Source organism: Nicotiana sylvestris, chromosome 1 (genome assembly GCF_000393655.2).
Source record: "Nicotiana sylvestris chromosome 1, ASM39365v2, whole genome shotgun sequence".
Lineage (NCBI taxonomy): Eukaryota > Viridiplantae > Streptophyta > Magnoliopsida > Solanales > Solanaceae > Nicotiana > Nicotiana sylvestris.
Window position 1 is genome coordinate 179,084,806 of NC_091057.1, and position 25,226 is coordinate 179,110,031.

At 38.2% G+C, this 25,226-nt stretch overlaps 3 protein-coding genes across 3 annotated transcripts; 2 read left to right on the forward strand and 1 right to left on the reverse strand.

The window, feature by feature from the left end:
• Positions 1-5,388: 5,388 nt before the first annotated feature.
• On the forward strand, positions 5,389-6,795 carry LOC104237541 (ferredoxin--nitrite reductase, chloroplastic-like). Its single transcript, XM_009791708.2, has 2 exons — positions 5,389-5,601; positions 6,003-6,795. Exons 1-2 carry the CDS (start codon positions 5,389-5,391, stop codon positions 6,741-6,743), a joined length of 954 nt encoding a protein of 317 aa, XP_009790010.2. The 3' UTR covers positions 6,744-6,795.
• Positions 6,796-20,002: 13,207 nt separating this feature from the next.
• LOC138877413 (GDSL esterase/lipase At5g03980-like) lies at positions 20,003-21,130 on the forward strand. Its single transcript, XM_070157024.1, has one exon. The coding sequence runs from the start codon at positions 20,003-20,005 to the stop codon at positions 21,128-21,130; it is 1,128 nt and encodes a 375-aa protein (XP_070013125.1).
• Positions 21,131-21,439: 309 nt separating this feature from the next.
• On the reverse strand, positions 21,440-25,103 carry LOC138889064 (uncharacterized). Its single transcript, XM_070171629.1, has 4 exons — positions 24,757-25,103; positions 23,380-23,808; positions 22,705-22,963; positions 21,440-21,746 (listed from the first exon to the last, which is right to left on the reverse strand). The coding sequence occupies exons 1-3, from the start codon at positions 24,856-24,858 to the stop codon at positions 22,733-22,735; spliced, it is 762 nt and encodes a 253-aa protein (XP_070027730.1). The 5' UTR covers positions 24,859-25,103; the 3' UTR covers positions 21,440-21,746; positions 22,705-22,732.
• Between the last annotated feature and the right edge of the window lie 123 nt (positions 25,104-25,226).

Below are 25,226 nucleotides of genomic sequence, written 5' to 3' on the forward strand. Positions count from 1 at the left end.
CCCTTTCAGAGTGATGTAAGGTCATTGCACCTTCGATTAACATTATGGACATCCCTACCATCAATATGAACCTTAGTGGGATTTAAGGATCATACACACTTGTTTAGAATAACTTTATAAGGAAAGAACAACATGGACAACCTTAGTTTCTAGGAGTAGATCCGTTATGAATTAGCGTATTCATTTCACTTTAGATCATGCCAAAAGAAAGAAGAAAGTGCCTTAACATACCTTAAACCCGTTGAGTCCTTAATTACTTCCAAGCAACTCTTCAAACAAGTCAACTCAATCTATCATGGTATAAGGAGATTCAAAATCAATGCTGAGCAAAGGCTAAGTCTATAACTTAAGCTAGTAGCTCGTTTACGTAAATTTTAGCAGCATCTCCCTTGTAACAAGGGCCTCCTCCAATACCATATACAAACAACAATGACCAGAGTAATCCATCAATACATAATTATCAATATCAAGACACCATATAACAACAACAAGTCACAACTACATTACGACGAGCGGCAAGCTCCGATTGGAATCCGTATACCCCTTATCAATCCTTATAAACTTCTTACTTCAACATAAAAGTATCATTAACATGATAATTAAGTCATTAATTAATGATTCCATCTATAAACCATATATTTATAACAACGAAAATAATCCACAACATCAACTATCCTCAATTAGCAACTTTATTCACTAGTTCATGTCTTGCCCATCCATTTAACTTAATCAACATCAATATAACCTTAGGCACAAGAAAGATAACAATATACATACCTTATACAGTAACTTCAAGTCAAAATCCAAGTTATATTCAGTTTACAACAACCCTCAATAGCAATACAACACCATAGAAGTGACTTAAGTTAATCCAAGTAATATCTTGTAGTTTATCATCCTAACAACTTAACAAAAATACAAGAAAGATTAAGCACAATTAGTAGGCTGTTATAATCACCTTAGACAGCAGCAACAACTTGGAATTTCATCCAAATACAGCCCACAATAATCCTCAATGACAACACAACCTCAAAGAGGTGTTGTTCTTCACTAGAACTAAGTTTTGATGTTGAAATATGGTGTAATCACTTTGGAATCACTTCAAACCCTTGTGGTATATGTTTAGGAGGGTTAGGAGAAGTTTGGAGACGAATTGTAGTTGAAAAATGAGCAAAAATAGGCGTCCAAATCGTTTATAAATTGAAGTAGGTCAACCACCGCCTAAGTGGGTCCCATTGGAGCTGCTTACGTGGTCTCGCAAAAACGCGAATATCTCTCTACTCCAATGTCTTATTGACGAACGGTTTAATGCATTAGAAACTAGACTCATAGATCTTCAATTTGGTAGGTATAACACCCCATGATTCCAAGTATATTTGGAGAAATTCTCAGATACATTTGACCTAAATTTTAGCAAATTTATGAATGTAACTTGTGATGACCTTTGCCAACTCTTGTTCCACAACTTGCTTGCCTTCAAAATGTAGAAAATGAATATCATACGACTAAAATAACTCATAGAATAACCTCCTTATCATGTTAATAACCCTAGTCTCACCCCAAAGTACATGTTATAACATTCGAAACTTGTCGACTTTCGACGAAACTTATTTTCTTCAATTGGTTTAGCTTCTAAGATTTCCAACCCTCTTGGTACTCGTTATTCATGATCTTAAATATTTGTAACCTCCAAGGTAACATGATTAACTTACTTTATTTGCTTCCAAATATAATCTCATTTCTGAGCTTACATCAATGACTTACGACGTACTCTCACGTATGAAAACTTGGGGTGTAACATAAAGTTTCCCTCAAACTCTACCTGCTTAGAAGCACCCTCATTTTGTTTGGTATCTTCTGTTACCTTATTTACCATAGCAGATTCATCAAAGGTAACATCCCTACTGAATATTACTTTCTTTGTCATAGGACATCATAAGCGATATCCTTTGACTCCAGAAGTAATCCCTATAAAAATAGCCTTCTTTACTCTTGGATCCAATTTTGACTCTATCACATAATAATATGCGGTTGAGCCAAACACGTGCAAAAAGTCATAATCTACAGCAGGCTTTCCATATCACTTTTCAAATGGTGTCTTGCCATCAATAGCAGCAGATGGTAGACGATTAATAAGGTGGCATGAATATGTAATTTCCTCAGCCTAAAATTCTTCGCCCAAGCCAGCATTGGACAACATACACCGTACCTTCTCCAGCAAGGTCCAGTTCATACATTCTGCCACTCCATTTTGTTGTGATGTATGTTTAACAGTGAAGTGTCGGACGATGCCATCATTTTCACAAACCTTATTAAAATGTTCATTTTTGTATTCACCTCCATTGTCTGTGCGAATACACTTGATCCTCCTGCCTGTTTGATTCTCCACCATCATTTTCCATTTGAGAAAAATTCCCAACACTTCATCTTTGCTCTTCATTGTATACACCCACACTCTTCGAGAAAAATCATCAACAAAGGTTACAAAATAGTGCTTCCTACCCAATGAAGGTGTTTTGGAAGGACCCCAAACATCAGAGTGTACATAATCCAAAATGCCTTAAGTATTATGGATCGTTGTACCAAATTTAACCCTTGTTTGTTTCCCTTTGACACAATTCTCGCAAAACTCCAAGTTGTAAGCCTTTACTCCTTTTAACAATCCTCGATCTGATAGAGTTTTCAAGGATTTTCCTCCAGCATGTCCCAAACGCATGTGCCATAGCTTGGTTGCTTTTGCCTCTTTGTCGTCACTGGATGTCACTGTCGATATCCCAATAACTGTACTACCGCGATAACGGTACATGTTATTGTTCTTCCGATTGGCCTTCATTACCACTAGTGCACCAGAGCATACTCTCATCACTCCATTTTCTGCAATTATTTTGAACCCTTTTGATTCTAGGGCTCCCATAGAGATGAGATTCTTCTTCAAATCCGGTACATATCGAACATCTGTTAATGTTCTGATCATTCCATCATGGTTCCTTAATTGTATTAAACCAATGTCATATGAGGTAAGGAGGCTGTTGTCCGCTGTGTGGATGACTCCATATTGTCCTTCATAAAAACCCACGAACCAGTCCCTGTTGGGACACATATGATAGCTACAAGCCGAGTTCATCAACCATATGTCTGATGATGTTGATGGCTCTGTTGTAACTAATGAGAAGTCTGAATCATCACAATCAGCTATATTTGAATCCATAATGGCCTTTTCATTGTTATGTTTGGCCTTATTCTTCAACTTCAGACAGTCTTTCTTCTAGTACCCCTTTTCTCGACAAAAGGCACATTCATCTTTGCTGGGTCTAGATCTTGACTTGGATCTTCCTTTCTTTGTCCTCGTTTGATTTTGAGGACGGCCCCTCACAACCAGTGTTTCTCTTTCTCCGCCCTTCTGTTTTTCTCCATTTCTTTGTTCATAGTTGTACAAAGCCAAACAAACTTCTCTGAGAGAAATTTTGTCATTCCCATGGAGTAGAGTAGTTTAAAGGTGCTCGTACTCATCAGGAAGTGACCCCAACAACATCAAGGCCAAGTCACCATCATCAAAAGTTGCATCCATATTTTGCAAATTTGTGACCAACTTATTGAAACTGGTGATATGTTCATTCATCGTGGTACCAGGAATATAGGTGAAGCGAAACAGTCTCTTCTTCATGTATAATTTATTTTGACTGTTTTTCTTCAAAAATTTATCCCCCAGTGCTTTCCATAATTTACTTGCAGAAGTTTCCTTTGTGTATGGATATTTCTGCTCTCTAGCAAGGTAGGATCGAATGGTACCGCAAGCAACACGGTGATAATTCTCCAATCTTCTTCTCCAATAACATCTGGTCTTTTTTCTTCAATGGCAAGATCTAGACCTTGTTGAAAAAGGACATTTAGAACCTCGCCTTGCTACATCCCAAAATGTCCTGACCTGTCAAAAATTTCTACTGAAATTTCGCATTTGACAAAATTCTTGTCATAAGCGAAGATGTCAATGATGACGTATTGTTGACACTTGATGTAGATTCTTCTTGTTTATTGTCTCCCATCTTTGACACAAATATTATTTAATAGCCGATGACAAAAATCAAGATTATTTCCTTTCTGGTGTGGAAGATCAGACTAAGCTGCAACCACAGAGCATACTCAGATAGAACCTTGACTCAATTACCAAGATAAATCTTTTCTGATGTGGAAGATCAGACTATGCTGCAACCACAGAGCATACTTAGACAGTACCTTGGCTCTGATACCAATTGTTGCGAAAGCCAAATGTATATAGTGTGAATGAGTCACAACTACTATACCAAAAATTATGACAGCCACCAAATAATAAATAAGACAATAAAGTAACAATAAAAGGAACACCAGAATTTATGAGATTCGGCCAATTTTGCCTACTTCCTCGGACACAACCAATATTTTATTTCACTCCAAAAATACAAGTGAAATAATACTAAAGAGAGAAGATACAAATGCCTTAAGAAGATAAGAAGGCAAATGAGAGGTGCATTTAAATCCTAAACATTAGGCCTTCTTTTATAGGGAAAAAATCCCAACTAAATATATCACCCACCGATGTGGGACTTTTGACATATTCAACACCTATAACTTCAAGATAGTGGAATTCAATGAATTTTCACAAATATGCATTGTAGCTGACATTATTTCTCAAGTATATTCAGGGGCTGATCTAGTAAGGCCCGAGGGGGTATTAAGCCACCCGCAAGATTCGTTCAAAACTCTGGGTGTATATATATATATATGTGTATATATATATATATATATATATATAAGCAAATATATATATACATTTGCTTATATATATATAAGATTCGGGTTTTTTGTTACATGAATATTATTTCAATCTTACTTTGTTAAATTTTTTTATAAGCAAATATATATTTAGTAAAAATTGAAAAAATTGACAAACATATGATCTATTAAAATAATTTTATGGGAGAATTTTGTTAATAGCACTTGATAGTTACTTTTTTAACCTGACAATAATTTTTGTTGATGTATACTTTCAAGGTTAAACGAATTTGCTACTTAAAATACCTAATTAATGATATGTTCTATTTAATTTTAGATTGTCGAAACACCACTTCAAATTCGAAAACATATAAGAATTTAATAAATCTTGACTTATTAACATGGAAGAACAAAGAAATTGGTGTTTTATTAACACTTGATAAGAAAATGATCATATAACTCATTACTTAAGGTTAATAAAAATGACATAATTCATATTTGACCAGCATCTGTTGTCACTCGTGCCTCTTAACTGATCATCATGCTTTGACCATTTGACCAGTCCTCGTGTCATGCCACGTCACCTTCAATGTAAATTCAGTTTTTTCCCAATACACCCATATCAATGATCTCGCGTACATGCCTGCCACAAAAGATGAGCGATTTGGATTTAACCTGTTTGTGGGTAGGTTCTTCAGCGCAAAAAGATGTGATGAGGCAATTCCTCTTGATGCATGGGTTCCAGCCGATGATGTTGTTCCGGTTTGCAAAGCAATACTAGAAGCTTTCAGAGATCTTGGTTTTAGAGGGAACAGACAGAAATGTAGAATGATGTGGTTAATCGATGAGCTGGTGAGTGATACATTGGTGCATTGACAATTTTCATGCTTATTTAGTCTTATGATTTAACAAATAGCCTCAGCTATGTCTCCTCGCTGTCATTGTATAACTATTTTGACTAAATATTAAGGGCCTTATTTTCAGGTAAAATACATTTTCTGATTTGGTAGTCTTTTATAGCAAGTCCTACTTCATGTAATGGTGGAGACTGAAAGATACATTCTCCTCTAGGTAGATATCTGCTATGTGTCTATTAACAACAACAACAACAATAACAACAACAACATACCCAGCATATTCCCATACGTGGGGTCTGGAGAGGGTTATCTTTACGCATTCTTTACCCCTATCTTGTACAGGTAGAGAAAGTTTTAATTAGCTGGTCTAAGTTGTAACGATTTCAACTAATGCAGGGTGTAGAAGGATTCAGGGCAGAGGTCGAGAAGAGAATGCCTCAGCAACAGCTTGAGAGAGCATCTCCAGAAGACTTGGTTCAGAAACAATGGGAAAGAAGAGATTATCTTGGTGTACATCCGCAGAAACAAGAAGGCTACAACTTTATTGGTCTTCACATTCCAGTGGGTCGTGTTCAAGCAGACGATATGGATGAGCTAGCTCATTTAGCTGATGAGTATGGTTTAGGAGAGATCCCGCTTACTGTGGAACAAAACATTATTATTCCCAACATTGAGAACTCAAAAATTGAGGCACTGCTCAAAGAGCCTGTTCTGAGCACATTTTCACCTGATCCACCTATTCTCATGAAAGGTTTAGTGGCTTGTACTGGTAACCAGTTTTGTGGACAAGCGATAATAATCGAGAGTAAAGCTCGTTCCCTGAAAATAACTGAAGAGGTTCAAAGGCAAGTTTCTTTGACATGGCCAGTGAGGATGCACTGGACAGGCTGCCCGAAAACGTGTGCACAAGTTCAAGTTGCAGACATTGGATTCATGGGATGCCTGACTAGAGATAAGAACGGGAAGACTGTGGAAGGCGCCAATGTTTTCTTAGGAGGCAGAATAGGGAGTGATTCACATTTGGGAGAAGTATATAAAAAGGTTGTTCCATGTGATGATTTGGTACCACTTGTTGTGGACTTACTAGTTAACAACTTTGGTGCAGTTCCACGAGAAAGAGAAGAAACAGAAGATTAATAAAATTCAGAATAGTTCGTGATTTTGCTGTGTTCATAACATGTAATGTATGATAAATCAACGAGAATTATTGCATGCTACATATATTCTTTTGAAGAAAATTGCATTCGTACTCCTCGATTATTAGGTCTCACATTGAACTTCGGCTTTAGGCCACGTATGTGTTTGAGCCGCCCCTGATAAATGATGTACATCTTTCAGTTTTCGTCTCAATGTCCAACAATGGTTGTATCCTTATATTAGAGTTTACCGGTCAGTCCATATGACTTCAAGACAGTGGAATTCAATGAATTTTCACAAATATGCATTGTAGCTGACATTATTTCTCAAGTATACTCAGGGGCTGATCTAGTAAGGCCCGAGGGGGTGTTAAGCCACCCGCAAGATTCGTTCAAAACTCTCTCTCTCTATATATATATATATATGTGTGTGTGTGTAAGAAATTGTATATATATTTAAAGCGCTATCCACAGTAACAATTTATACAAAGGTGCCAATGACAAAAGGTAGGAGATTCCACCTTGATTGTGAAGGATTGAACCCAACTGGCAACAATTTCTGAACCTTTTGGCTTGCTACATCACGTTAAGCTTTCTATCATTCTATAAAGGGATGTACATGGACCGGGTTGATTCGGTTTTTATTAAAACCAAACCAAACCAACTATATCGGTTTGGATTGGTTCCATTTTGTTGGGTTTTTCGGGTTTTTTGATACATGAATATTATTTCAATCTTACTTTGTTAAATTTTTTATAAGCAAATATATATTTAGTAAAAATTGAAAAAATTGACAAACATATGATCTATTAAAATAATTTTATGGGAGAATTTTGTTAATAGCACATGATAGTTACTTTTTTAACCTGACAATAATTTTTGTTGATGTATACTTTCAAGGTTAAACGAATTTGCTAATTAAAATACCTAATTAATGATATGTTCTATTTAATTTTAGATTGTCGAAACACCACTTCAAATTCGAAAACATATAAGAATTTAATAAATCTTGACTTATTAACATGGAAGAACAAAGAAATTGGTGTTTTAGTAACACTTGATAAGAAAGTGATCATATAACTTGTCACGACCCAAACTGAAGGGCCATGACTAGCACCCGACCACACTTGCCGAGCACCAACATACATTTCATCTAACCTTCATTATTATCTTTTAAGGCTGACGAGATCAATATAAATGGTAGACCTAGATCATGGACAACCAGCAATAAAATATGATGGCATGCATATACATAGCAGGGGATGACCAGACAATCAAGAAACTACATATAAGGTATGAGCTACCACGCTACTATGAAAGACTATACAACAAAAACTAGCCGACAAGGCATACCAAACTATACATGAGCCGACACCTGTCTATGAGCCTCTAAAAGAACATAAGTGTTGCAACATAGCCGGAACAGGGCCCCGACATACCCATAATGTCTATAACAAAAATTGCATACCAAGACCAAGGCAAGTCCGGAGAAGGGATCTCGCCAATCACCGCTGATCTACTGTGGTGGGGGAGCTGTACCTGCCTGTCTATCAGGACCTGCAGCACGACATGCAGCGTCCACAAATAAAAGGACGTCAGTACGAATAAAGTACTGAGTATGTAAGGCAAGGAACCATAAATACGATCAGTAATGTAAGCAAGGATAGAGAATATACAACCTGTAACATCTTAGTACCTCTGAGGGCTACTTACATGAAATGCATGATACATATGTATAAATACATAAACCTTTAAAGCATTCGCCTCTGTGGGCATCATCATCATCATATCGTACCCGGCCATAATAGGCTCGGTAGAATCGTACCCGGCCACGTGGAGCTCGGTAAAACCCAACTGATCAGTGGTTGCACAATAGGTGCCGTACCCGGCCAACTATAGCGTGGCTCGGTAGAGTAAAATAGATACATATATATAATGCATGCTCGACTCATGGAATCACATTCTAAACCTTTCGGAGTGACGTAAGGTCGGTATCCTCTGTACACGTTATTAGGACTAAGTCTTCACTATGAACCTTATAAGATTCAGGAAGTATGAACAACATTGATAACATAAGAATAAGAGAAGCAACATTAACATCAATCGTTCCATAAGAGGGAAAACAATGTAAGTACTGCTAGCTTCTAAGAGTAGAGTATCTTTGGAAGCTCGTTCATTACATTATGTACAATCGGAGTCGTGCAAAAGAAGGAAAGGGATAGTCTCACATACCTTGTATATACTGCCCCAATCTCAAGCTATGCAATTGTCAAAACTCCTTAGTCTACAATAAGAGAAACGATACTATCGTTATCATTTAAGCGTCATAACTATTATGTATCGACCACAACCTATTTTACGATGAAACGGACAGCACCTCCCCTATATATATGACCTCACACCATTCAAAACAATCACCAAACAGCCCAAACATCATCAATAATAAACATATTGAGCCTCCCGAAATAGTCCACACACAGCCTAATCACTCCATACATACGACGACCACCGTAGTCGTGTCAAACAACCTGGAAATGTTACGAATAACTATCAGCCCATAAACCTACATATATATGGTGTTTCTCCACACCCTTCCTCCTCCAAAACTCCACAAGATAGTAGTAAAATACGCAGCCCAACAACAACGCAAAACAGTCCACAAAACAATAACACTACTACCAAACCTTTCGATATATATCTCACAAGTTCTAGCTTCAATGGCTTAGCCGCAACTTGGATAATCTTAAATACATATAGAGTAAGAGGTTCCTTACCTTTATACAGAAAGAACAACTCCAATTTGACCTTAAATTTCCAAGAAATATCCCTCCAATGCTGCCACAACAACAAAAAAATGAAACTAGCGATCAATTAGTGTTTTTCGGCACTAGAATCACTTTAGAAGGCTTGAAATCACCTAGGATTAATATTAAGAACATTAGGGAGTATTTACAGAACATATACCCTTTAAAACAACCTCCCACACGAGTTGGAACGACACAAAAATGAGCAACAACAAGAAGAACAAGAGACTTACTAGCGCCACGGAATTCCCGACACTTGATTTGTGTTGTTTGCCCTTTTTTTGGGTCTTGAATCTTGAGAGAACCTTGAGAGGATGTTCCTAGGGTTCTAAGTTCTGAAAATAGTGAAAAGAAATGACTAAAAACGGGTTGTGGTCATCCTATATAAGTCCAAATATCTTAAACCGACTTAGTGGGCCCCATAGAGAGGTGCTTGGCGCAGTCTCGCGAAAACGCGAATATCTCTCTACTCCGAGATCGTATCGATGAACGGTTTAATGCGTTGGAAACTAGACTCATAGATCTTTAATTTGGTGGGTAGATAACCCCGTAATTCCTTGTAAATTATGAGAAAAGATTAGAAATATTTGACCTAATGTTTAAGTAAAATTATGAACCTAAGTTGCGACAACTTTTGTCGACTTTTGTTTCATAACTCGTTTGACTTCAAGACTTATGATACGGATATTATATGATTAAAATACCTTAATAAATGACCTCTTGAGTGTATTAAGCACCGCTAGATTACCTGAAAATACGAGTTACAACATCCTTGATTCGTTTAACTTCTAATATTGGTTAATCACCCTTATACACTCTTGTATCACTTAAGACCAATAGGATTGACTTCTTATCATCTCAAAGATAATTCCTTCTTGGATTTATGTTAACTAATATATGGCATGAACTAACACATGTGGATATGGGTTGTAACACCCTCCCCCCCTTAGGAACATTCGTCCTCGAATGTAAGGGTTTAGGGGGAGTTTAAATCACCGTGGATTCCAATGGAAATTTCCGATCAATTTTCCCCTATAAAATGGTCACTAGCAAAACTTGCATGTAATTAAGCCCAACATATGGCTTCACAAGGCTACACAAAGCATTATGCGTATTTACATTATCTACATATCACCATTTTGTATTAAGGAGGAGTATTCTCAAATTATTGCTTACCTCATAAAGCCGTTTCTTCTTCCAATGTATCCTGTCTTCCACCAGCATCCTTGTTATCTTCATTCTGGAATAAGTAAGGGTATTTAGACTTCATCTCCTCTTCTGCTTCCCATGTCATTTCTTCCATATTTTTGTTCCTCCACAATACTTTGACGGAAGCTACATCTTTTGTTCTCAGCTTGCGGACTTGCCGATCTAATATCGCCACTGGCACTTCTTCATATGATAGGTCCTCTGTAACTTGTACATCTTTGATAGGGACGACTCGAGAAGGGTCTCCAATACATTTTCTCAACATAGATACATGGAATACCGGGTGGACAAATTCCAATTCGGATGGCAATTCTAACTCATAAGCAACCTGTCCAATCCGTCGAAGAATTTTATACGGCCCGATATACCTTGGACTCAGCTTACCTTTCTTCCCAAAACGCATAATACCCTTCATTGGTGAGATCCTCAGGAAAACCCAATCACCAACCTCAAACTCTAGATCACGACGTCGGACATCAGAATAAGATTTTTGCCTGCTTTGTGCCGTCCTCAATCGCTCCTGTATCACTTTCACCTTCTCAATAGCTTGGTGAATCAAATCTGGCCCATATAATTCTGTTTCACCGACTTCGAACCATCCAACTGGTGATCTACATCTCCTCCCGTATAGTGCCTCGTATGGGGCCATTTTAATACTGGAATGGTAGCTATTGTTATAGGCGAATTCTATGAGTGGAAGATGATCATCCCAATTCCCCTTAAAATCTAGAACACATGCTCGTAGCATATCTTCCAGTGTCTGAATGGTACGTTCAGCCTGTCCGTCAGTCTGCGGATGAAATGCAGTGCTGAGATTTACTTGTGTGCCTAAACCCTTCTGGAAAGACCTCCAAAAGTTAGCCGTAAATTGAGCTCCTCGGTCTGATATAATAGATATGGGCACACCATGAAGCCTAACAATCTCCTTGATATACAACTTCGCATAATCTTCAGCCGTGTAAGTTGTCTTCACTGGCAGAAAATGGGCACATTTTGTAAGTCGATCAATTATCACCCAGATGGAGTCAAACTTATGATAAGAGCGAGGTAATCCAATAATGAAGTCCATATTAATCACCTCCCACTTCCAGGTCGGAATCTCTATATTTTGAAGCAATCCACCGGGTTTCTGATGTTCTATCTTTACTTGTTGACAATTGGGACACTGGGCCACAAATTCTGCAATAGACTTCTTCATATTATCCCACCAATACTGCTCCTTGACATCATGATACATCTTTGTCGAGCCGGGATGGATGGAATATCGGGATTGATGAATCTCATTCATAATCTTCTCTCGCAACCCTGCCACATTAGGCACACACAATCGGCTCTGGTATCTCAGTGCCCCATCTTTTCCGATCCCAAAAGCCATACTTTTACACTGTTGAATGCTTTCTCTTAATCGTACTAAGATAGGATCTTCATATTGTCGTGCTTTTACCTCGGCTACCAAAGATGATTCTGATGTATTCTGTACAGTAACACCTCCGTCATCAGAGTCTAACAATCTGATTCTCATATTGGCTAGCTGATGAAGCTCTTTAATCAACCCCCATCTACCCGCCTCAATATGTACTAAGCTTCCCATTGATTTACGGCTGAGAGCATCTGCCACAACATTGGCTTTACCGGGATGATACAATATCTCGACGTCGTAGTCTTTCAATAATTCAAGCCACCTACGCTGCCTCAAATTCAACTCTTTCTGCTTGAAGATGTATTGTAAACTCTTGTGATCTGTGTAGATGTCAACATGGACGCCGTATAAGTAGTGCCGCCATATCTTCAAAGCATATATTACTGCAGCCAATTCCAAATCATGGGTTGGATAATTCTTTTCATGCTTCTTCAATTGTCTTGATGCATAAGCAATCACATTCCCACGCTGCATCAATACGCACCCCAAACCTATACCTGAGGCATCACAATATACCACATAATCTTCTGTTCCTTCAGGAAGAGTGAGCACTGGTGCAGATGTCAATCGATTCTTCAGCTCCTGAAAACTACGTTCACAAGTGTCAGACCACTGGAATTTGGTAGCTTTTTGTGTTAACTTAGTCAATGGTGATGATATAGAGGAAAATCCTTCTACAAACCGCCTATAATATCCTGCTAGTCCTAGGAAGCTGCGGACTTCTGATGGTGTTGTAGGTCTCGGCCAATTCTTTACTGCATCGATCTTCTGAGTGTCGACACTAATACCCTCATCAGATATCACATGGCCAAGGAATGCTACTGAGTTCAGCCAGAATTCACATTTGGAGAGCTTAGCATATAACTTACGATCCTGAAGCGTCTGTAATACTATCCGCAAGTGGCCCGCGTGTTCCGCCTCCGAACGAGAATACACTAGAATGTCATCAATGAATACAATCACGAACACATCAAGATAGGGCCTGAATATAGTATTCATGAGATCCATAAAAGCTGCTGGGGCATTTGTTAGCCCGAACGACATCACCAAGAACTCAAAGTGCCCATATCTTGTCCGGAAGGCCGTCTTTGGAATATCTTTCTCCCTAACCCTTACCTGATGATACCCTGAACGTAAATCAATCTTGGAGAAATACTTGGCACCCTGGAGTTGGTCAAACAGGTCATCAATTCTTGGAAGTGGATACTTGTTCTTTATAGTAGACTTATTCAACTGTCGATAGTCGATACACATCCGTAACGACCCGTCTTTCTTCCGCACGAATAGGACTGGTGCACCCCAAGGTGAAGTGCTAGGCCTAATAAAGCCCTTATCCAGCAAGTCCTTCAACTGCACCTTCAACTCTCGCAACTCTGCCGGGGCCATTCTGTATGGAGGAATAGAGATCGGTTGAGTGTCAGGTAACACATCATAAACTCAATCTCCCTTTCAGGAGGAAGGCCTGGGAGTTCATCTGGGAAAACATCTGGGAATTCGTTGACCACAGGGATTGATTGTAAAGTAGGCGGTTTCGCCTCCACATCCCTAACGCGAACGAGATGATAAATGTAACCTTTTGAGATCATTTTCCTTGCCTTAAGATAGGAAATAAACCTACCTTTCGGTGTAGCAATGTTCCCTTTCCATTCAATGACGGGTTCACCCGGAAATTGGAACCTAACCATCTTCGTACGACAGTCAACATTTGCATAGCATGAGGCCAACCAGTCCATTCCCATTATCACATCAAAATCAACCATTTCTAACTCAAATAAATTTGCCGAGGTTTGACGACTACAAATCATCACAGTGCAACCTCTATATACCCTTCTAGCAATCACAGAATCTCCTATCGGAGTAGATACCGCGAGGGGTTTACTTATCAATTCAGGTTCAATGCCAAACTTATTAGCCACAAAGGGTGTAACATATGATAATGTAGATCCCGGATCAATCAACGCATATACATCATAAGAAAACACAGATATAATACCTGTAACAACATCTGGAGACGACTCGAGATCCTGTCGACCTACTAGAGCATAGGTTCGATTTTGAGCACCACTCGAACTCGGCACTGCACCTCTACCCCTACCACGACCTGTCGACTGCTGAAAACCCCGTGCTGGAGGTCGAACTGATGAGGAAGAACCAGACACAGATCCAGTCGGCTGAGCCATACCATCACCTCCTCTATTAGGACAATCCCGCATCATATGGCCAGGCTGCCCGCACGAATAGCATGCATCAGAACCTCGACGACACAGTCCAAAGTGGGCCTTGCCGCACTGATCACAATGTGGTGTTGGGGGTCTCATCTGACTAGTATCCCTGTGATGTTGCGAGCCAGATGCCCGCGAACTCTGACCTGGACCAGAATAGGATCGATCATATCGAGGCCTCTGAAACTGTGGAGGAGCACTAGCTACAGGTGGCGCCGAACTCCTCGAAAACTGTGGCCTGATGCGGCCTCTGAAGTCATCAGAATACCCTGCAAATCTCGCCCTCTTATGCTGGCCTCTATCCTGCTCCCTAACTGCCCTCTGCTGGCGCTTACGATCCTCTAGGGTCTGGGCATAAGCTTGAATACGGGAAATATCCATGCCCTCCACCAAGGAGGCTGTCGTACACTCATTTATCAGATGTGGTCCCAACCCATTCACGAACATATGCACCCTATCACTCATCTCGGCCACCATATGGGGAGCATACCTTGCCAAAGAATCAAACTGCATACTGTACTCTCGTACACTCATATTACCTTGTCTAAGGTTCAAGAACTTATCAGCTCTAGCTCGTCGTATCTCAACTGGCAAGTAGTGACGAAGAAAGGCCTCAGAAAATTCCTTCCACACAGCTGGAGGAGGGTTCGGACCCCTGGATCTCTCCCAACTATCATACCAGAGAACCGCTAAATCCCGTAGCCGATAAGAAGCCAACTCTACTGTCTCTGTATCACTAACATGCATAACACGAAGTGTACGATGAACCTGGTCAATAAACGTCTGTGGGTCCTCCTTGGGGTCTGATCCGGTAAACACTGGAGGGTCTAAATTAATAAAATCACGAACTCTTGTACTAACTGGTTTCTCAGCAGCACCTGTATTCTGCCTCTGAGCCTGAGCAGCTACCAAGCTAGTCAATAACTGCAAAGCACTCCGCATATCCTGGTCTGGAGTGTCAGACGAAGGAACTGGAGGCGCTGGGTGCCTTCTAATATCCTCTGGAGGAGATGGAGTAGATGAGGTATGAGAGGGCATCTCACTTTGAGCCTCACTTTGTCCTGCTCTGACTTGGGGCACCTGACTGGTACCCTCTCCCGCTGCTGTATCAAGCCGCCTACTAATCGTTTGCTTCCTAGTCGAAGGCATCACTGAAAAAAAACAAGGTGAATATTAGAGACAAACACTTACGACTCAACTCTACGCACGATCTAGATTCAGGAAGAAGGTAACAACCCTAGATGTCATGTAGCCTCCTGATTATAAATGTGGCGCGCTACACATCCATAATCAAGACTCTACTAGACACGGCTCATAGACAACCCCTAGGACAGACTTGCTCTGATACCAAGTTTGTCACGACCCAAACTGAAGGGCCATGACTAGCACCCGACCACACTTGCCGAGCACCAACATACATTTCATCTAACCTTCATTATTATCTTTTAAGGCTGACGAGATCAATATAAATGGTAGACCTAGATCATGGACAACCAGCAATAAAATATGATGGCATGCATATACATAGCAGGGGATGACCAGACAATCAAGAAACTACATATAAGGTATGAGCTACCACGCTACTATGAAAGACTATACAACAAAAACTAGCCGACAAGGCATACCAAACTATACATGAGCCGACACCTGTCTATGAGCCTCTAAAAGAACATAAGTGTTGCAACATAGCCGGAACAGGGCCCCGACATACCCATAATGTCTATAACAAAAATTGCATACCAAGACCAAGGCAAGTCCGGAGAAGGGATCTCGCCAATCACCGCTGATCTACTGTGGTGGGGGAGCTTGTACCTGCCTGTCTATCAGGACCTGCAGCACGACATGCAGCGTCCACAAATAAAAGGACGTCAGTACGAATAAAGTACTGAGTATGTAAGGCAAGGAACCATAAATACGATCAGTAATGTAAGCAAGGATAGAGAATATACAACCTGTAACATCTTAGTACCTCTGAGGGCTACTTACATGAAATGCATGATACATATGTATAAATACATAAACCTTTAAAGCATTCGCCTCTGTGGGCATCATCATCATCATATCGTACCCGGCCATAATAGGCTCGGTAGAATCGTACCCGGCCACGTGGAGCTCGGTAAAACCCAACTGATCAGTGGTTGCACAATAGGTGCCGTACCCGGCCAACTATAGCGTGGCTCGGTAGAGTAAAATAGATACATATATATAATGCATGCTCGACTCATGGAATCACATTCTAAACCTTTCGGAGTGACGTAAGGTCGGTATCCTCTGTACACGTTATTAGGACTAAGTCTTCACTATGAACCTTATAAGATTCAGGAAGTATGAACAACATTGATAACATAAGAATAAGAGAAGCAACATTAACATCAATCGTTCCATAAGAGGGAAAACAATGTAAGTACTGCTAGCTTCTAAGAGTAGAGTATCTTTGGAAGCTCGTTCATTACATTATGTACAATCGGAGTCGTGCAAAAGAAGGAAAGGGATAGCCTCACATACCTTGTATATACTGCCCCAATCTCAAGCTATGCAATTGTCAAAACTCCTTAGTCTACAATAAGAGAAACGATACTATCGTTATCATTTAAGCGTCATAACTATTATGTATCGACCACAACCTATTTTACGATGAAACGGACAGCACCTCCCCTATATATATGACCTCACACCATTCAAAACAATCACCAAACAGCCCAAACATCATCAATAATAAACATATTGAGCCTCCCGAAATAGTCCACACACAGCCTAATCACTCCATACATACGACGACCACCGTAGTCGTGTCAAACAACCTGGAAATGTTACGAATAACTATCAGCCCATAAACCTACATATATATGGTGTTTCTCCACACCCTTCCTCCTCCAAAACTCCACAAGATAGTAGTAAAATACGCAGCCCAACAACAACGCAAAACAGTCCACAAAACAATAACACTACTACCAAACCTTTCGATATATATCTCACAAGTTCTAGCTTCAATGGCTTAGCCGCAACTTGGATAATCTTAAATACATATAGAGTAAGAGGTTCCTTACCTTTATACAGAAAGAACAACTCCAATTTGACCTTAAATTTCCAAGAAATATCCCTCCAATGCTGCCACAACAACAAAAAAATGAAACTAGCGATCAATTAGTGTTTTTCGGCACTAGAATCACTTTAGAAGGCTTGAAATCACCTAGGATTAATATTAAGAACATTAGGGAGTATTTACAGAACATATACCCTTTAAAACAACCTCCCACACGAGTTGGAACGACACAAAAATGAGCAACAACAAGAAGAACAAGAGACTTACTAGCGCCACGGAATTCCCGACACTTGATTTGTGTTGTTTGCCCTTTTTTGGGTCTTGAATCTTGAGAGAACCTTGAGAGGATGTTCCTAGGGTTCTAAGTTCTGAAAATAGTGAAAAGAAATGACTAAAAACGGGTTGTGGTCATCCTATATAAGTCCAAATATCTTAAACCGACTTAGTGGGCCCCATAGAGAGGTGCTTGGCGCAGTCTCGCGAAAACGCGAATATCTCTCTACTCCGAGATCGTATCGATGAACGGTTTAATGCGTTGGAAACTAGACTCATAGATCTTTAATTTGGTGGGTAGATAACCCCGTAATTCCTTGTAAATTATGAGAAAAGATTAGAAACATTTGACCTAATGTTTAAGTAAAATTATGAACCTAAGTTGCGACAACTTTTGTCGACTTTTGTTTCATAACTCGTTTGACTTCAAGACTTATGATACGGATATTATATGATTAAAATACCTTAATAAATGACCTCTTGAGTGTATTAAGCACCGCTAGATTACCTGAAAATACGAGTTACAACATCCTTGATTCGTTTAACTTCTAATATTGGTTAATCACCCTTATACACTCTTGTATCACTTAAGACCAATAGGATTGACTTCTTATCATCTCAAAGATAATTCCTTCTTGGATTTATGTTAACTAATATATGGCATGAACTAACACATGTGGATATGGGTTGTAACATAACTCATTACTTAAGGTTAATAAAAATGACATACTTCATATTCTAGTACTAAATATTACATCCCATAAGAGAATCCTAAATATTTCTAGAATTTTTGTAAAGAAAATTCTATATAAAGTCTTAAAATTATATATTTATATGTCGATTTGGTTACGTTCGGGGCTTTTTACTCATACCAAACCAAATCAAACCAAACCCAGTCGGGTTTTTTAATCGATTTGGTTTGACTTTTCGGTTTGGTGTTGTTTTCCGGCTCGGTTTGTACACTCCTAATTCTATATATTCCGTTCTCATTTTTCTTCTTATGTAATTTTTGTTAACTATCTTACTTTATTTGTTAACTTTTGACTTTCTTTTTGTGTCTAAGTATTTGCCTTTTTCTTACAAAGTTAAAATAATATTTTCTTTGCAAATCTTCGCTCTATAATAAATATAGTACTATATATCTTCATTTAATTGATTTATATTATATACCAAAAAAACAAGTAATCCGAACCGAAGTCTAAAGTTGCTTAAACCAACAAAATAGTTGTAGCACCCGGAAGCTCAAAATCCTAGATCCAACTCTTAATATACTACATACTGGGACTAGCTTTATAAAATTAAAATTGTCGATAAAAGAACAATGTTTCTTATAGTAATTAATTACTACTGTAATAACTACCAAATTAGTTTTTGTCAAAGAACATTGTACTAGATCTAAATATGTTGTTCCTTCAGAAAGCAACTAGAGTTTTCGAGGAAAATATAATCTAGGCTTTGCATATAACTACATATACTTGTATAAGGTTTGAAACTCAAGTTTTCTTTAACTTATGATTAAATCTGAATTACACAATTCCTACATGTACCATGTCTAGCATTTCTTAGCTATGTTATTGAAGCCACCTATGTAACAAATCAAATTATTATCTATTGAGTAAAAAAAAGATACTTAACAAGTAGAGTATTAAATAACATTGAACAATGAAATTTTTTAAAGTAACAAAATACAAATAAAAATTAATTGCTCTGATTTAGTAATTTCACTAATGCCAATCGTAACTCGAAACTCCACCTACTAAATTGAGAATAAAAGAGAGATGACTCAAATATTTAATGCAGTTAAAATATGCTAAAATAAAAATTGTTTTGGAAAGTCAAAAAAATTATATAGAAATATCATAAAAATTCTCTCACAAAATATATATATATATATATATATATATATATATATATATATATATATATATATATATATATATAAAGACCCAAAGTTTTGCTCCCAAAAAAATGTATCCCATTTTTCCTCAAACTTAGTTTGTAAAAAAGGAAAAGCGAATTCTGTTTTCTTAAAAAGTTATGAAAATAGTAAATCGGGAGTGCCCCTTGGTTTAAGAAACTTGGGATAAAAGAAAGAAAAAGGAAAATTCAATAATTCAATAAAAACTCTAATTCTAGTCAACTTAGGAAACACCAATAACTTTGCTTAAACACCAAGCTTACAAACTCTATAAATACAGTACGTACCATAAACTAGAGTTCACGCCTCCTTTGAGTTCATTAGTTTCTCTTTGATTGTTCCTTTAGTTTGTAAGATTTCTCTGTTACAATATGGCGGCCTCCGTTTGCATCAGCCATCATTTGGTTGTCTTGCTATTACTCTTTTCCTGTCTTGTTGTTGTTGTTTCGTCTTTCTCTTTGGCGAAAGAAGCTGTTGGTCCCTTTAATTCCATATACACTTTCGGAGATTCTTCATCATCAGTTGCTGATCATGTTGCTGCAACCCTCAGTTTGCCTTCTCCCCAACCATACACTCAACGAGGCACTGAATTCTTCGAGTCTGGCCTGAGTTTTGCGACGCCTGGAGCGACTTTCATGAAGCCCTTTTTCTTCCTCAAGAATGGCATCCCAGCGCCTCCACAGTCACATGACCTATCTCAGATTTCTACCTTCATGAGGTTCTTCTATGAAGACTGCTTCTCTTTTCATGACTGCGGCAGAAATAACAAGGTTCTTCCGAAGGCGCTCATCTTTATGGATCAACCCGGCATCAATGATTACAAGCATGCCTTCTTACATGGAAAATCTATTTCAGAGGCGTCTCTTCTCGTGCCTGAAGTGGTGGAGACAATTAAGAATTCAATAGAGAGACTCATCAACGAAGCTGGGGCCAAAACTCTCATGGTTTCTGGAATTCTACCCGTGGGCTGCTTTCCTGGTTTTAGGACTCTGTTTCCCGAGGTCGATTCAATTGGCAAAAACAGATGCCATAAGGGATTGAATATGTTTTCGAAGCTTCACAATGATCACCTATGGCAAGCAATTCTGGAGCTGCGTCTAAAATACCCTGATGTTCACATCATATATGCAGATTACTACAAAGCATTCATGGCTGTTCTTAAAAATCACGCGTTCCTGGGATTCAAGACAAAGACTTTGATGAAGGCATGTTGTGGAAGTGACAACGGTCCATTCAATTTTGATGCACAGAAGCAGTGTGGAGAGGAAGGGGTAGCTGTATGTTCTGAAAGGGCTTCACATTTATATTGGGATGGATTTCGATTGACACCCGAGGCTTTGGAGAACCTGATCGATGCGCTGTTCAGCAAGAAAGGATTTGTATTCCCAGAATTGAAGGTTGGAGAAGAAACAGCAGCAGCAGTAACAAGGCGTCATTCCAGGATTCTTGCACGAGTTGGAGACATGTCTTCTGTTTTTAGGCATTTACTCTTTGTCTAAGTCAGTTTTCTGCATTCAATTCTTCTCACTATTGTGTTTGATTCTAAGAGTAGTCCCTCATTGGTTTGTATGTACAGGGGAATGCCCCTCTTAGCTTCTGTAACAAGTAACAATTCTTTTGATTCATTATCAAATAAAAGTATCCTGATTTAATTCAAATATTTTTCTAGAGATGAGTTGATGCTTATTAAGTACTTTATCTGTTTATCCTGTTTTTATCTTTCAACCTTAATTTTAAGCCTGAGATTGACAAAAAGGGTTCAACTGTTTGTAAGAAACTTAGTATCAGAAACAAGATTGCCTTCCCAATTGACCTGGTTAACAGTAAGTAACCTGATAAGAATCCAATTATAATGATAAGAAAATACAATTAAAAAGAGTAGAAGGGAGACACTTCCTTACAAGATTGAGCATTACATTGACTGAATGTTTTACAATGAAAACTTTTGACTGATATACCTATTTTCTGATTGGAAAGAAGCTTTCTTCTCTAGAACAAAAAACCAAAGCCCCTCTAAAAGTGAAAATCCAAGATCTTCAAACTTGGTCGATCCAATAGACAGACCAATTGACTGGATCTGCTGTGGTACAATTTGCCAAAAATAGTGATTTGCCCCTGCAAAAATAATTTGATCAGTCGATAACAGTGCCTTGCAAATATCTAATTTTCTGAACTACGAAAGAAACTTCCAATTGCAACACTATGATACCCAAATCAAAGAATCCCTCTTGCTATCACGACTACATTTAACAGCTTAAATATCAAGGCAACTGGTGCTTCCACTACCAATATTTTAGAGATTCATAATTGAAATTCCACATCCAAAAGTTAAAGGTTAAATACCCAATTGGTCAAATAGTAAAGAGAAAGCCTAACCATACTGACTATTACAAAGGGATTACAATTTACAAGTATGCTTAAACATACTTCAGAAACCATACACATTATTGGACGACTTTGTCATATCATTTAGTTAAGTCTTACAAAGTCTTTGAAGTTGGAAGTTCAAATTGTTGTAAAGTATGCAAGAGCTGTCAAGAGAAACGTCTTCTCTGAGTAAGCATTAAAGTACAGCCTAGACCTTAGTAAAAAGGACATTCATTTAATTGGAAAGAACAAAAAAAGGGCAGAAAATCAGCTTAATGCAACTGCATAAGGAATAAGGGGTTTTGTCTCTCAGAACTATTATCATTAGAGTTGATCATAGTTATTAATTAAGTTCCTTTTATTCAGAGATTCCATGCACGGTAGTTGACACTAGTCAGAACAAAATTTATAAAAGTGCAAGATCTATCAAGCAGACTTACTACAAAAGGATTGGATTATCGATTTCCTTTGCCCCTTAAAATAAGAAAAGAGCACATAGCACTTACAGCAGGCAAATAGAAGTCATAAACAAATACAATGCCTTTCTCATTCATAGAACACCTTAGGCCAAGCATTGGCGCCTGTATTATTTTTCTTTTTTAAAAAAACAAAGGAAAGGCGCCTGCATCTTTTTTCTGTAGGGCGCAAGTAGCAGCGAGTTTTAATATGCAGATGAAACTACTTCTAGGAGAACAAATGTTATTACCAGTTCAAATACTTTGTCGCCGAAAAAGTTATAGCTCCTTCTGTTCAGGATCAAGAACTACTGAATCAGGCAGGGTCTTTTCTAGTGACTTCCTAGGCCTTCTGTACCAGAGGAAAGCAAACCACAGAGTTCTGAACAATGCACCATTTGCAAAATGTGGAATAAAAATTCGACCCCAATATGGATAATATGGTCCCGGCAACTTTAGCAGAGTGAAGAAAAGGCCAATGGCAATCAAATGCCAGGGAACTTCTGCATTCTAACATTGTAAATTGAGCAGAAACATGTCAGTATACAACCAGACTTCATTCATGTTATTTTCTTCTTGGACAAAGAAGCAGATCAATTCTAGACATGTAGCACAAACTTTAGTCCATAATTGCAAAAAGCCAAACAGGGACAAGTTGAACTGGGGGGAAAAAGAGAATAAGGGATAGCAAAGCAGAATGACATAGAGATGGAAGAGTCCCTTATTCAACTTGTCAATAATTGCAAACGTTTCATCTATCCTGTTTCCAAGTTTTAGCAACTAGGAGACAGTGAAACTCCAGAGGCAATCTAATAGATGTACTTTCTTTTCCTTGAGAAAATATCTAATAGAGCACTTAATTGGTAATGTTGGATATATATTCTTCTGCTAGAATTTCATGAACTATGTACAGCAAAAAAGATCACCTTGGGAGATGGAGAGGACTCCGCAGCTGCTGACTTTAATATGCCAGCAACACCAACACCAACAAGAAATGGAAGCAGCGTGATATAAAGCTTCCTTTCATGTGCACAATAAGACAACTCACTGATTGAGGTAACTATAAGTACTGGTACATACAAGTATTTGGTGACTGTCAAAACAATGTCAAGAATAAGTTGAACGAAATTGTCCGCTGCTCTATTCCAAGGGAAACTCTTGACAGGTGCAGGAGCGCTGTCCCACAATTTCCTTGCCCGGTCTATTATGTTCTCCAAGTTAAATTTTAGAGGTTCATCGGATTGTCCAGCTGCTATGTTCATATTGCAGATTATTTTAGGTCTTGCAATTGAACGTGTCCCATATGATCTGATGCTCAAAATGCACATATTAGACTTAGTCAACGGTCGTAAAATCTGCCAAGATAGAAGGCGACTGTCATCCAGATTGAGTGAAGTGAATAACAGGAGAAAAGAAGCAAGCCAGAAAAAATATTGAATAAAAAGAACAAAGACAATAACAATAAACAAAACGCAATAAAAACAAGAGAAAGGAACCAAAACAAGGACAAGAGAAGAATAAACAACAAAGAGCCACTAACCTAGTAATCTTAATGGAGGACTACAAACATTCTGAAATTGGTTTGTCAAACCAAAAAGGAACTAAGTAAATGTTCTTCCCATTTGGATGTAAAATATAGAATGCAAACAGTAGCTTGGTTTCAATATATATAGCATAGGAACAGATGACCAAAATAATATCAAACATCAGAAAAAAGATGAATTAAATAAGTCTTCCGCTAGTAAACTCAACATGGATATGAGAATATTGTACGAAAACTTTACATGGAAAATATACGAGAGTTCAGCTAACCATCAAAGAGCAATTGAAATACATTTCCCTTTTTATTTCTAGCGGAGAAATACCCAAAAAAAAAAATTGTCAGCAGAAGATTAACCTAATCATCGAAGCTGTTTTCGACATATTTGAAACTTCAGCTTTCCATTGTATGATCATTTGCCAAAGTCGAGATATTTTGTCAATGTGGTGCTATATAGTAAAGTAAAAATTCGATTTTTCACACCTACTATTACAGCAATACTAGCAAAGAGTAACTCCAGCAGACATTAAAAATTTTCACCGTACATCAATGTTCCACTAATTGTCTAGCATCCAATACTTTAAACCTAGAGTCATATCCATGATTAAATATTCAAGAAACACAAAAGTACGAGCTAAGCAATCAAAAATTGCTAAATTGCAAAACGACCAGAACTTTATTAGTGGGTGTAATTCTAAACTTGTGTACATAGCAGAAAACGAACTGTTGAGAAATAAAAATCTCTTTATGTGATGTGGGTCACCTGAAAGCCATTGGCGGCTGGAGAATTAAGTTTGAGAGACATCATAGTAGGGAACTGAAGTTGTGCAGATACACTCGAAAACTGTGTATAAGAAACTGCCATTTTTAAACTACTTTCAGAAACGCCATGAAAGATAAGGTCTTTTTAGGCATGAAATTGAGGGGTTTAAGGGGTGTTGCTTGGAACTTGGAAGAGTGGAGTCCGATCCGGATAAACCCACTGAAGCAAATTTGGATGATCCGTAGAGCCTTAAATGGGCCGTCTATTTATGGAAAGTATACTATTGAAACTGAAAAATAGAAAGTTATGAAATTTTTCTAGTTCTTCCTTCGCAAAATAAAGAAGGCACTCCAAGTATTTGAGCTGAAGTTAAAAAAGAAAATTATGAATGTTGAGTTTCCAATTTTTTTTAACAATTCATGAGATATTACATTACTTTCTTTGTTCAAGGAAAGATGACATGGTTTGGA